Source organism: Sinocyclocheilus grahami, unplaced genomic scaffold (genome assembly GCF_001515645.1).
Source record: "Sinocyclocheilus grahami isolate Dianchi unplaced genomic scaffold, SAMN03320097.WGS_v1.1 scaffold1380.1, whole genome shotgun sequence".
Lineage (NCBI taxonomy): Eukaryota > Metazoa > Chordata > Actinopteri > Cypriniformes > Cyprinidae > Sinocyclocheilus > Sinocyclocheilus grahami.
The window spans coordinates 91,241-103,606 of record NW_015506559.1 but is presented as its reverse complement, the minus strand read 5'-3'; the positions used below and the strand labels follow the sequence as shown (position 1 = coordinate 103,606).

Sequence of the window (12,366 nt, the reverse complement as noted above, 5' to 3'; positions counted from 1 at the left end):
AACTGTAGGTCAAACAGTGTGCGCTAGAGAGCCCCTCAAAAGATGCCTTTTTAAAGGCTGTACCACGCCCCCCCTTTGGTGACCCCCCCCCATGTGAAACCCTGATGGCTGCAGGTTCCAACATGTGTGCAAAGTTTCAAGAGTTTTTGTGTATGTTAAAGGCCCCAAAACCCCCCAAAACCTTGAAAAAATAAATGTATAATAATAATCCTTAGAAGAACAGTAGTGCCCTGCACCTTACTGGCTTGGGCCCTAAATATAGCTGCAAGCAGCGATGGCGGGCCCAAGCCATCAGTGCAAATGCCACCCCGGTGGCATCAGGAAAACTGTGCCCAGCAGGCTCATACATTTACAGTAACCTTCTGGCAGTCTGGTTTTAAGGGATACGGCAATTAAAGGGTTAATCCAAAACATCAAGACTGTGAAACACATATACACAGAACAATATGCACTGAACAAAATTATAAACGCAACACTTTTGTTTTAGCCCCCATTTTTCATGAGATGAACTCAAAGATCTAAGACTTTTTCTATGTACACAAAAGGCCTATTTCTCTCAAATATTGTTCACAAATCTGTCTAAATCTGTGCTAGTGAGCACTTCTCCTTTAACGAGATAATCCATCCACCTCACAGGTGTGGCATATCAAGATGCTGATTAACATGATTATTGCACAGGTGTGATTTTTGAATGGATTTTTGTCCCTAAAACTGACAGAAAAGGATAAGGCCTAATATATTTCTTAATCTGTAATGGAAAAAAAAAAAAAAAAAAAAAAATTACTGATTATTTTTTTTCTGGTGATTAGTCTCTCTCTCTCTCACCCACCCCTTCACTCACCCCCACTCTCAACACACACACATTCACCCACCTCCCCCCATTCCTCACACAGAGACAGAGTGGCAGAGTGAGATCAGATGTCTGATAGTTTTTTTAATTTTCTCTTATGCATAGAACATTGTAAAGTCGTGAAACTATGCATATTTCCTCAGAATGACTTGTTCTCTGTATGTAAAAAGTTTTGAAGTGTTTGGAACTTGCACTTCAATAATATAAGACAATTACTGTTTACTTTTTTACTGTTATTTTAATAAATCACCACGGCAAAACCCTCTCTCTCTCTCTCTCTCTCTCTCTCTCTCTCTCTCTCTCTCTCACCCACCCCTTCACTCACCCCCACTCTCAACACACACACATTCACCCACCTCCCCCCATTCCTCACACAGAGACAGAGTGGCAGAGTGAGATCAGATGTCTGATAGTTTTTTTAATTTTCTCTTATGCATAGAACATTGTAAAGTCGTGAAACTATGCATATTTCCTCAGAATGACTTGTTCTCTGTATGTAAAAAGTTTTGAAGTGTTTGGAACTTGCACTTCAATAATATAAGACAATTACTGTTTACTTTTTTACTGTTATTTTAATAAATCACCACGGCAAAACCGTTCAAGCTATCCAAAATCCATCCGCAATTTAAGTTCCTCAGTATTTTGGCATCATGTAGACAAAGTTTGGTGTGTATAGTATAATTTTCCTCTGAGGAGTATGCATTAATTCACAGCTATATTTTTCCAAAAATCCACATTCAAATCAAAATAGCCGACTTCCTGTTCGTCGTAGCTGATGACTGTAAACTAGAAAGTTGTCTGTCTTGATGGGAATAATGTCTATACCAAGTTTGGTGACTGTAGCTAAAACTAATCCCCCAAGTTTGGTCAAAAGGTGGCGCTATAGAGTGCCTCTTCCACGCCCTTTTATGAGCTTTTGCCAGTGTCTATCTATCATTAATTAATATATGTGTGTTGAGGTTCATGAAATTCTAAGCATGTTATCTGCTTCAAAATCACTTGTGGCAGTGAAAATGTTGTGCCACAACATCTTTTGATTTACTTTCGTTTTCACTTTGCGTGTTTGGGGTGGAGCATTTCAATTATCAACGGAAGGAAAGACGATATAAGGAAGTGAGTCATACCTGAGAGTAATTGCGTCATCTGTAAAAGTTTGCAGTAGTGTGGGAGTGATTATGTGGAGAACCCTGCGAATGTGGAAAGATGGCTGTTTGTTCAAACGGTTGCTTTTCTTGTGAGTAGGGATGCACCGATACCGAGCTCCTGTACTCGTACTCGTACTCGTTTAATGCCCCGATACCAGTATCGGGCCCAATACTGAGCTCCTGTACTCGTACTCGTACTCGTTTAAATGCCCCGATACCAAACGCCAATACCACACAGCATGTGATAAATGCCATATTCAGACAAAGAAAAACTGACAACAGAACACCAGACAGCAGAATGGAGTTAAGGATGTCTACTACGAAGTATATGTATGCAATGAATATAACGTTAAACATTCAGTATTAATGCCTGTATAGCTGATGTGCGCGAGCTGATAAACAAAGCACACTGAGTGGATTGAGTGCGCAACAATAATGCACAAGTTACTTAACGGTATGGAGAGACAGAGAGAAAGAGAGAGAGCGCGCACTTCTGTTGTGTGATCTTTGATGTTCACTCACTTAGCACACGCATCATTTGGATTAAAACTAAATCGTAAAAATAATACCATATATAGGGGCATTCACTATAAACAATTTATTTTCAACCTTACACGACTTTCTGGCGAAAGTGAAACTAACAGCCTGTATGAAATGCGCTAGGCTGTACTGTACTTGTCCCTCTCATTCTGCATCAGTACAAATACGTGCACGCGTTGCATGTGTTTTGCTTGCTTGAGTGTTTCTACATTATATGAGTGGCTTTGGAATATAAATCGCAGCACGTTTCAGATGAAAAAAAGACTTCTATTTCTGAAAATATCACAGTTAGGAGATGTATAACGAGCCGTTCCCTGCATTATTACAGCAAAGCGCGTAATTACAGTACTAACCCGCTGCAATGGAGCAGCTCTAATGCTATTAAATTAAAGATGATGTACCATAGAGAAAAAAATTAACAGTGAAAGTAACAAAAACTTGTAAAATACATTTTAATGGGCATACTTAAGTGTGAAAATAACCAAAGGATATACAGTCAAACCAAAAATTATTCAGAGACCAGATATAATTTTTTATATTTTTTACTAGTGGGTGCAGGACACTATAGTTCATTTATGTAAGTGAGGATAGCAAAATAAAGTAAACCGTGACAAATCACACCCAAAACTTCTTCATACAGTGGACTACCAGTAAAACTGATACAAATTTGGGACCAAAAATTATTCAGACCGAGTCTGGGAAAAAACATTGAAGTTGAGGTTTGCATACAGCTGGGTGACAGCATGCCCAGGAGACTATATGCTGTCGTTAAGGCTAAGGGCTGCTCGACTAAGTATTGATAGTTGTGTAAATACTGTCATACTAACAGCTGTCTAATTTTTGGTTGATTGTAATCTATTACATACCCTTCTACCAAAATTATCTAACATTATCAAGCTGAATTTGTTCTGACACAGTTTAACTCTGAGTTCTTGTCATATTTTATTACCATTTTCTAAACTATAGCGAATAAACAGTGATAATGTGAGAAATGTTGAAGGTGTCTGAATAAATTTTGGTTTGACTGTATCTATTTGATAAATTAAGTTAACCAACTAACATTATACATACTCTTTTGGTTTCTTTTCCCAATATTTAAAAAATGTACAAATGCAATAAAAATATTGGTATCGGTACTCAGTATCGGCAAGTACCAAAAATAAAAGTATCAGTATTGGGCGAGTACTGGAAAAAGTGGTATCGGTCCATCCCTACTTGTGAGTGATGTCTGGTGCGTTGTGACGTTCCAAATTACTTTTAAATGTGGCACTGCCAGATCGTCTGCACTTAAAGTTGTTCTGAAGACAAGTATCGGCTGCTCATCCACCGGTCCTGGTGTCTGAAAATCCCGCTATACTCTCCAATTTTCGTCATGACTGCAAACTTGGTCAGTACCTCTCTGGTACACATACTCATTTCACTCACTACTACACATGCACACACTCGCACCACATTCACTTTCGCACATTCGGTGTGCTTATTGTTTTTATGAGTGTTAAATTATTATTGTTGCTTTGAAATTGTTGTTTGATAATTATGAAATGACCAAATGCTTATTTAATGTTTCTTTTTTTCTTCTTCTTCTTTTTCCTCTATGGACAATTTATAAATGATTGTGGACGTCAATCTGCTTTATTGGAAACGTACACTAGAGTGACGCAATTCCTACGTGGACCTCAACCCGAAACGTAATTTGAACTGTTGTTTTTTTTCCCTCTGCTTATTGTCTTTTCAGTTTTTGTTTGTTTGTTTCTTATTGTTCAAACTTGTATTTTTCTTCTTTTTTTTTCTCATGCAATGGACAATAGTGGATTAAATCTTCCCTTTGAACAGTATTATTTTTTGACTGTCTATGTGATTTAATGTTGTAACAGGTGGTGTTTTAGTTTGCTATCCTGGGTTAATTAAAATTTTGTCAGGGTTAAAACCTGACTGGCGCCCGAATATTTTCCTTATAGAGTTTATTTATGCTAGGGCAGCCGCCACCGTTACAGAGTGGCACCCGAACAGGGACTTGAATTTAAAAAAAAACTTAATGTAAAAACTTGAATTTATGAAAACTTGAATACTTGAAAACCTGAACATTTATTTTTGTGAATTGTTTTTGTTGGGGAATTATTGAAACCTTATGGTAAATTGTTGAAGGGTCAAGTTTTTTTTCCCCCTTAAAAGTAAACTGTTATGTTTTTGGAAATTCTGTGTTTTTTTTATTACGGCAGTGTAATTTGGAAAAGCTTAAAGGATTAGTTCACTTTCAAATTAAAGTTTCCTGATAATTTACTCACCCCCATGTCATCCAAGATGTTAATGTATTTCTTTCTTCAGTCGAAAAGAAATTAAGGTTTTTGATGAAAACATTCCAGGATTTTTCACCATATAGTTGACGTCAATGGACTCCAAACGGTTGAAGGTCAAAATTACAGTTTCAGTGCAGCTTCAAAGGGCTTTAAATGATACCAGACGATGAATACGGGTCTTATCTAGCGAAATGTTCCGGTCATTTAAAAAAAAAAATGTATATGCTTTATAAACACAAATGCTGGCCTTGTTCTGTTCTGTGATGTGCGTTCATGACTTCACGTAATACGTAATTACGTTGAAAAAGGTCACGCTTGACGTAGGCGGAAGTACCGAGTCAGTGTTTACAAACGTGGAGAAGGAGGACCGTTCAAAAGTTGTTGAATGTTCAATGACACATATTCAAATTTCTTTGTGTCAGTTTATTGTTTAAAATGGTAATTTCGTGTGCGTATCCTGGATGTTTTAATATTAAAAAACCTAAAAGAAAATTTTCGCCAGAAAAGAAAATTTTGACTTTTCATAGATTTCCCATACACAATCCTGAGCGATTGAAGCTGTGGTTGCTCGCGCTGCACTTGGATATCAACACACCCGAACATACTCTGATATTTAAGAGAGTGTGCAGTGATCATTTTTTCGACCATGATTTCAAACCCTCCCAGCAAAGGAAATCGCCGTTTTCTGAACGCGTCGGCTGTGCCCAATACGTTTTTACAGCAAACAGAGGTATGTATATTTTTTTTTACTATATTAGATGCATTAACGTTTTTTTCTCGTCAATGTGTTTAATTTATTACTAATGTCTTCCTATTACTAAAGACTTGTTAAAATGTATTTTTTACTCCTAAGTATCCGTCTCGTGGAAATCTAGAGCCCCTAGCAAAAGACAATGACGCTGAGCTGGAGGAGGTCCAGGGAGCAGGAGTGTTTTTGGCTAATGTTCCACAGTCAACACCAGCAAAGCATCAGGACTCTGGTCCAGGAACTACCACGAGACAGTTTGCAGATGCTAAGTCTAAACTTTGTTTAGTGCTCACAAGTCCTGAAAGTGTTGGAAAGAGGACAAAACCCTCAACATCTGGGACATATTATGCCCTCCCTGCAATACACTCCCACCAGTCTGTAAGTACCATAATTTGTGACCAGTTAACAAAGTGAAATTATGGTAAATTATGCTTTTGTGTTATACATTGGAAATAAATTAATTTCTAAAAATGTATTTAATAATTTGATGTTGTATCCTTAAAAATGCACAGATATACTGTAATAAATGTATTAAATCTACTATTTACATTAATAATTTATATTCAGTAAATTTATATAAACCAAATTTAATCCATGTAATTTCACAGCCTCCTGTGTATAATCAACCAGAACAGACAGAAGAGCAATTTGAAGAAAGTTTGGAGCTTGATGTTAGCATGCTTTCCATAGATCCTCCATCGGACAAGAAAGATCTTAGTTTTCAGCCACTGAGTTCAACCTCAACGTCTGCCCCAAGCACAGAAGATGAGGAATGTGAAATGCATTGGAAACAGATTAAATGGATTGTCAATGAGCCCAATGTCATGGAGCTTTTCAAAAGATGTCAAGAATGTGGATCAGTAATAACAAAGACCAGAAAAGCAACTGTGGGAAGTGTTCTCCGTGTTCACTGGGAATGTGAAAAAAACCACAAGGGAAAGTGGAGTTCATGCACTGATGTTAGGGGAATGCCCGCTAATAATCTTCTTGTTTCTGCATACACACTATTCACTGGAGCAACATATACAGACATCGCTGATTGGGCCACTTTGCTCAACCTTCAAATACCCCATAAAACCACTTATCATGACATTCAGTCTTCCTACCTTATTCCAGTTGTTAATGAAGAATATCAAGAACAACAGAAAGCAGCAATTAATGACTTACATTTGCAAACTGAACTCCGTAATCCAGTTCATTTGTCTGGAGATGGTAGGTCAGACAGGCAAGTAAATGTAGTTATTAATTTTTTTGGACAATTTTAGAAAATTAACAATACTGAAATGTTTTGTACTTGTGCTTCTTTTAGCCCTGAATTTTCGGCGAAATACAACACTTACAGTTTAATGGATGACACAACAGACAAGATTGCTCACTTTGAGTTGGTGCAGGTCAGTTTACATGACATAATTCTACATCCCGTATGTTATTAATTATAAGTAACCTTAGTAAGTGTTCAGTATTTTACAGTGAAGTACAGTAACATTACTGGCAGTTTTTGCAATGTTATGATCAATATAAAATGCTTTTAATAATACTTAATAAAATATGTTGGTTATTTTGAACATCAACGACAATACACACACATATTGTTTATCTAGCATGGTATTGCATTTCAGGTTACAGAAGCATCTAGTTCTGTGGCCATGGAGCCAGTAGGTTTCAAGAGGGCTGTGAACTCACTACAAGAGCAAGGAATCAAAATAGATGTGCTGACCACAGACAAATCACCATCTATTAGAAAGATTATGCGTGTAGAATATCCCAACATTCACCACGAATTTGATATTTGGCATGTAGTCAAAGGTAACTGTCTCACAACAATTTAATACTACTATATGTATATATATATATATATATATAGAGAGAGAGAGAGAGAGAGATATTAATCATGAATTATCCAAAAAGCAGCATAGTTCAAAGCTTATTTATTCCTATGTAGGAATATACAATGTGTAGTTTGCATGGATCAAAAAATTGCTACAATAAACCGTGAAGTACTAAATTAACCTTGGTATGCACTATATTGTCACTCCTCCTTCATTGTTTGATAATTCAAATTATTGTTTTTCAGGACTTTCCAGAAAGTTGTGCTCCATGTCAAGATACACGGACAATCGAGAGCTGCAGCCATGGATACGAAATATTTGCAACCATCTATGGTATTGCTCTGCAACTTGTGGAGGTGACCCTGACGTAAGTTCTTTAATGTTTTAATATTAACTTTAATTTCTTAATATATACACACACACTTGTTATCTTTTTGGGGGGCGTTACGTAGACATAATAGCCTTTATACTGTACTAATGTTATAAATGAGTCCCTGAACCACAACAGGACAGTCTGCATTTTTTGTAAAAAAAAAAAAAAATCTATTACTATGGTTTGTTAGACTTTGCTCTTTATAGGGAGCTAAATTGTGTTCTTGTAATGTTTTAAATGTTGGGGTTGCTGGACCACAAACATCTATTTTTCTGTTTATAATTCATACATTATTATTATAATTACTTTTTTGCGTATTCATGTATTTATACAGGAACTGATTGAGAATTGGAAGTCCATTCTTTTTCACATTACAGGTGTGCACAGTTGGATTGAAGAAGGAAAGCCGAAAAATGTGGACACAATGATCTCAGTCCAGAACAGCAACAAAGAAAAAAATGGCTTGGAAAAAAACTCACGTGCCTTCCACACACTACAGAGTCTTGTCCTGGACAAAGGACTTCTAAAGGATTTGAGGCAAATGGCTCTTTTCAAATATAGTTATATACACATACTAATGTACATACACATGTTCATGTAGGTACACCGGATACAAATTTTTCTTTTATTTTTAAGACAACTGGAGGTGTTTCATTCTGTCCTACTGAAGTACTGCTCAAAGAACCTGCATTTTCATTACTATCCTTGACCACAATGAAAATGTAGGTCATCAACAAGCCACAACCACTACTGGTAAGTGGGAAACAACATACTGTGCGTAATATATAGGGTGATGACAATAGATAGGCGGCTGGACACCAACTTTGTTTACAAGGACAGTTCTTCGCATTTGACTCATTGCCCATTGCCACAGAACATAGCCCTAAAACCAAGGCCTGACAAGCAAGAAGTAATTGCAAAGCGCTTAAGATTTGGACATTAATTTACTTTAAAAATGTTATGAGTCTAATGTACAATTACTATTATTACTCATGTTGTTTTATAGTTTTTCTCATTTTTTCTTATTGAGGTAATGACAGAATACACCGTTGGTAAAAAAAAAAACTTATTTCTTGTGTTAGTGTGAATATATGGTCCTTACTGATGGTACCCTACATCAGTTGCAATTACACATCAACGACTGTAGTTATCTCAAATCTGTTTTATTCTTCCAAATAAACGTTTGTGTGAGACATCAAGTATGTAGTGTTGATGTATATACAACAACAAATAACACTGAATATGAAAGTAACAAAACTACAGCAATTACAGTAAGTAACAAATACTACCCAAGCCACAACAAAATATAATGTTTATTAAAAATGTAACATTGTAATTGTAATTCCAATTAATATACCTACAAAAGACCAAAAGCTTCTTCTGCTTCTCTGAAGCCCACATAATGTCCTGATGGAGAAGGGTAGGACTGTCTGATGGCACTGACAACACAGGATGGAAGAACCCTCCTGTTTCATCTTCCCAATCTCTCTCCTTTCAGCATCCATTCCAGAACAATCTTGTATGCCACCAGCCTGTATTGACTGTAAAATAAAATAAATGTGTGCAGTGAATAACTTTAAAAAAATATATATATTTTACTACATGTAATCACACTACACGCGATACTTACTCTACTGTTAGGGTGCCACCAGGTCCTTGTGGCCTCGGACGGCATCTCCAGTTAATTTTGGACAAACTAAAAAACACCTCTAAAACGCTGTTGCTCAGTAGCAGTGGAAACCCATTTTGTTCGGTAATGCAGCGAGATGGAGACAGGGTCTCACCAGCTGACACACTGACTGATTCTAATGGCGGAATTGAAATGGTCCAGTCGTGGCAGCATTGAGATTCTTCCTCTGTTGGCATTTGCCACATGTGCACCACCACGTCTCGTTAGATCTTCATCTGCCCGAAGCTTGAGAGGTTTGTGTCGCCGCAGCAGTCTCCTCCATCTGCCTAATTTCTTCCTCTGTGTGTTCCGGTTCAAAAAGGTAGGGCAGAGCGAAAAACTCCATCTCATCTTCACCTCCAATTTCAAAATCGTCCAACATCGTTGTTTTACCTTTTAACTCCCTTTTTTTGTAAACGGTGTTTGACTTAGTATTTGCACGTTCAACTTGTAAACACTGACTCGGTACTTCTGCCTACATCAAGCGTGACCTTTTCAACGTAATTACGTATTACGTGAAGTCATGAACGCACATCACAGAACAGAACAAGGCCAGCATTTGTGTTTATAAAGCATATACATTTTTTCTTTTTTTTAAATGACCGGATCGTTTCGCTAGATAAGACCCTTATTCATCGTCTGGTATCATTTAAAGCACTTTAAAGATGCACTGAAACTGTAATTTTGACCTTCAACCATTTGGAGTCCATTGAAGTCAACATGGTGAATAATCCTGGAATGTTTTCATCAAAAACCTTAATTTATTTTCGACTGAAGAAAGAAATACATAAACATCTTATTATCAGGAAATTTTAATTTGAAAGTGAACTAATCCTTTAAAAGGTTACCAACCATTTGTATAAATTGTATGTGGGTGTTTTGTGAAAAGTGTGGTGCATGAAATTACTGACAAACACAATTACTGATTTACATTTACATTTACTGATTTTCTGCCCAACATTTCTTTCACCCACACAAACACAACATATGGCGACTACCCCTCCTTCCCCATCCACTTTCATAGAAATGGAGTCCCCTCCAGATATCTCAACTCCTGTATGGCCACCAGCAGTGCGACCTCTGATGCCTGGGGTCTCTGCAGTGAATAACACCCCTATTCCATTCAGCCCCATGCATCCTGTGTCCCATATGCTAATATCTTCTCATGTTCTGGCTGGCAGCACTCCCGTGCAAACTCTCACCTGGGCACCACAAGTGGCTAACATGCAACTATGCACATCATCCGAAGGAAGATCTCTTCCAAGTGCACAGCACGACCTACCCAACGTTCAACCAACTCCTGGAAGAGAAATTCAAAAGTTCACTTCTCAGGTACAAGGGAACTGTGAAATTGTATTTGACTTCATGAAAAGACAAGATAAAACAGTGAATGATCTTACCCAAGAAATGAAAGCCACTTCTTCTCAAAACAAAAATCAACTCACGGACCTTGCTGCAAAAGTTGAGGATAACACGAGCCAAGTCTTCACTCTGTTGACTACTACCAAACAACAAGAGGAATCTGAAACCGACGAGTTGATTAAAGCTATGAAGCAAATGATTACAGCTGAACTCCAAAAGGTGGAATCTACCTTGGTGTCAGAAATGCAATTCATGGTAGACCAACTCCAGTCGGAATTCCAGCAGGACATTAAAGCTATTCAACACACATTTCAAACAACCCAAGATCATATTACTAAAGAACTTCAGCAACGTGACACTCAAATTGACAAACTTTCTACGTGTGTAAAGGAATTGAGAAATGAGACGGAAAAAGGATTCCTGGATCTAAAAAATCAAATTGACGACAAAAATTGGCACCACAAATTCCCAGCACCACCATTACTTCAACTCCGCCATCTGTGTCTACTCCAGCAATTCCTTAAACTTCTTCAAACCCTCTTCCCACACCTATAGTAAAAAGTGATCATATTAAATTGACTTTTCCCACTTTTGGTAGACCATCAGACGATGCAGACCCCCTACTGTACTTAACCAAATGTCTGGATTTCTTGGCTCGTCATCCCCTCACTGATATAGATATCCTAGCCACATTCCGTACTGTCCTTCATGGAACTGCTCGGGATTGGTGGGAAGTCAGGTGTTCCAGCATATCCACGTGGAGAGAATTTGAGGCTGCATTTCTTTCTGCATTTTTGTCTGAAGATTATGACGATGAACTGGCTGAATGGATCCGAACAAAAATCCAGGGTGAGAAAGAATCTATATGAGACTTTGCATTCTCCTACAGAGCTTTGAGTAAAAGATGGAAGGCAGATCTAACTGAAGGTGAAACTGTGAAGATGATACTTAAGAACATTAAGCCTTACCTTGCCAGCCAATTGTGTAGTCGGGTGAGTACTGTAGAGGAATTAGTCAAGTTAGGACATCAACTAGAAAAAGACTATGAACAACAGCTTTGATATGAAGGTCGAAGGGGCCCTAAGCATCCATCCACATCACCCAGACCCTCATTAAACCAACCTGCTGAGAAAATCCCAGTTCACTGTTGGAGATGCCGAGGACAGCATCCGCCAGGCAAGTGTCCACACTATATCCCTCCACAGTCACCTCATCAATCATCTGGTCACCAATATACCAGCAGCAAATATCCCTATTCATCACCTCAAACAAGGGGGCAGTCTTCTAACAACTCAGTTACTGCTACAGAAGTGCAGAAGCCTCCAACTAAAAGCAAGAAAGCCTCTACCTCCACAAACCTTAATGCACCGATGACAGTACCTCAGCAGTTGGTTGTTCCTGTTAGTATTGCTGCATGGACTGGAAAAGCCATTATTGATACTGGTGCAGGTTATACACTTATTCATGAAAATCACATGAGACAACTCTCATGACCATATCAGCTCCATCCATGGTCCAGTGGTTCTCTCTACCTAGCAAATGAAGAAGCAGAG

The 12,366-nt window shown here is 37.9% G+C and overlaps 1 protein-coding gene across 1 annotated transcript; it reads left to right on the top strand.

Moving 5' to 3' along the window:
• The first annotated feature begins 5,112 nt into the window (after positions 1-5,112).
• Positions 5,113-6,895, top strand: LOC107569777 (uncharacterized). The gene is made up of 5 exons (XM_016255932.1): positions 5,113-5,619; positions 5,717-5,958; positions 6,189-6,575; positions 6,697-6,792; positions 6,890-6,895. Exons 1-5 carry the CDS (start codon positions 5,268-5,270, stop codon positions 6,893-6,895), a joined length of 1,083 nt encoding a protein of 360 aa, XP_016111418.1. The 5' UTR covers positions 5,113-5,267.
• The last annotated feature ends 5,471 nt before the right edge of the window (positions 6,896-12,366 follow it).

Excerpts from the sequence above, each read along its gene's own strand:
- LOC107569777 (XM_016255932.1), top strand. The coding sequence starts at position 5,268 with ATGGTAATTTCGTGTGCGTATCCTGGATGTTTTAATATTAAAAAACCT. Across the intron at positions 5,959-6,188 it reads CAATACACTCCCACCAGTCT|CCTCCTGTGTATAATCAACC; the intron begins GTAAGTACCATA and ends GTAATTTCACAG. Across the intron at positions 6,576-6,696 it reads CTAATAATCTTCTTGTTTCT|TTGTTAATGAAGAATATCAA; the intron begins GCATACACACTA and ends ACCTTATTCCAG.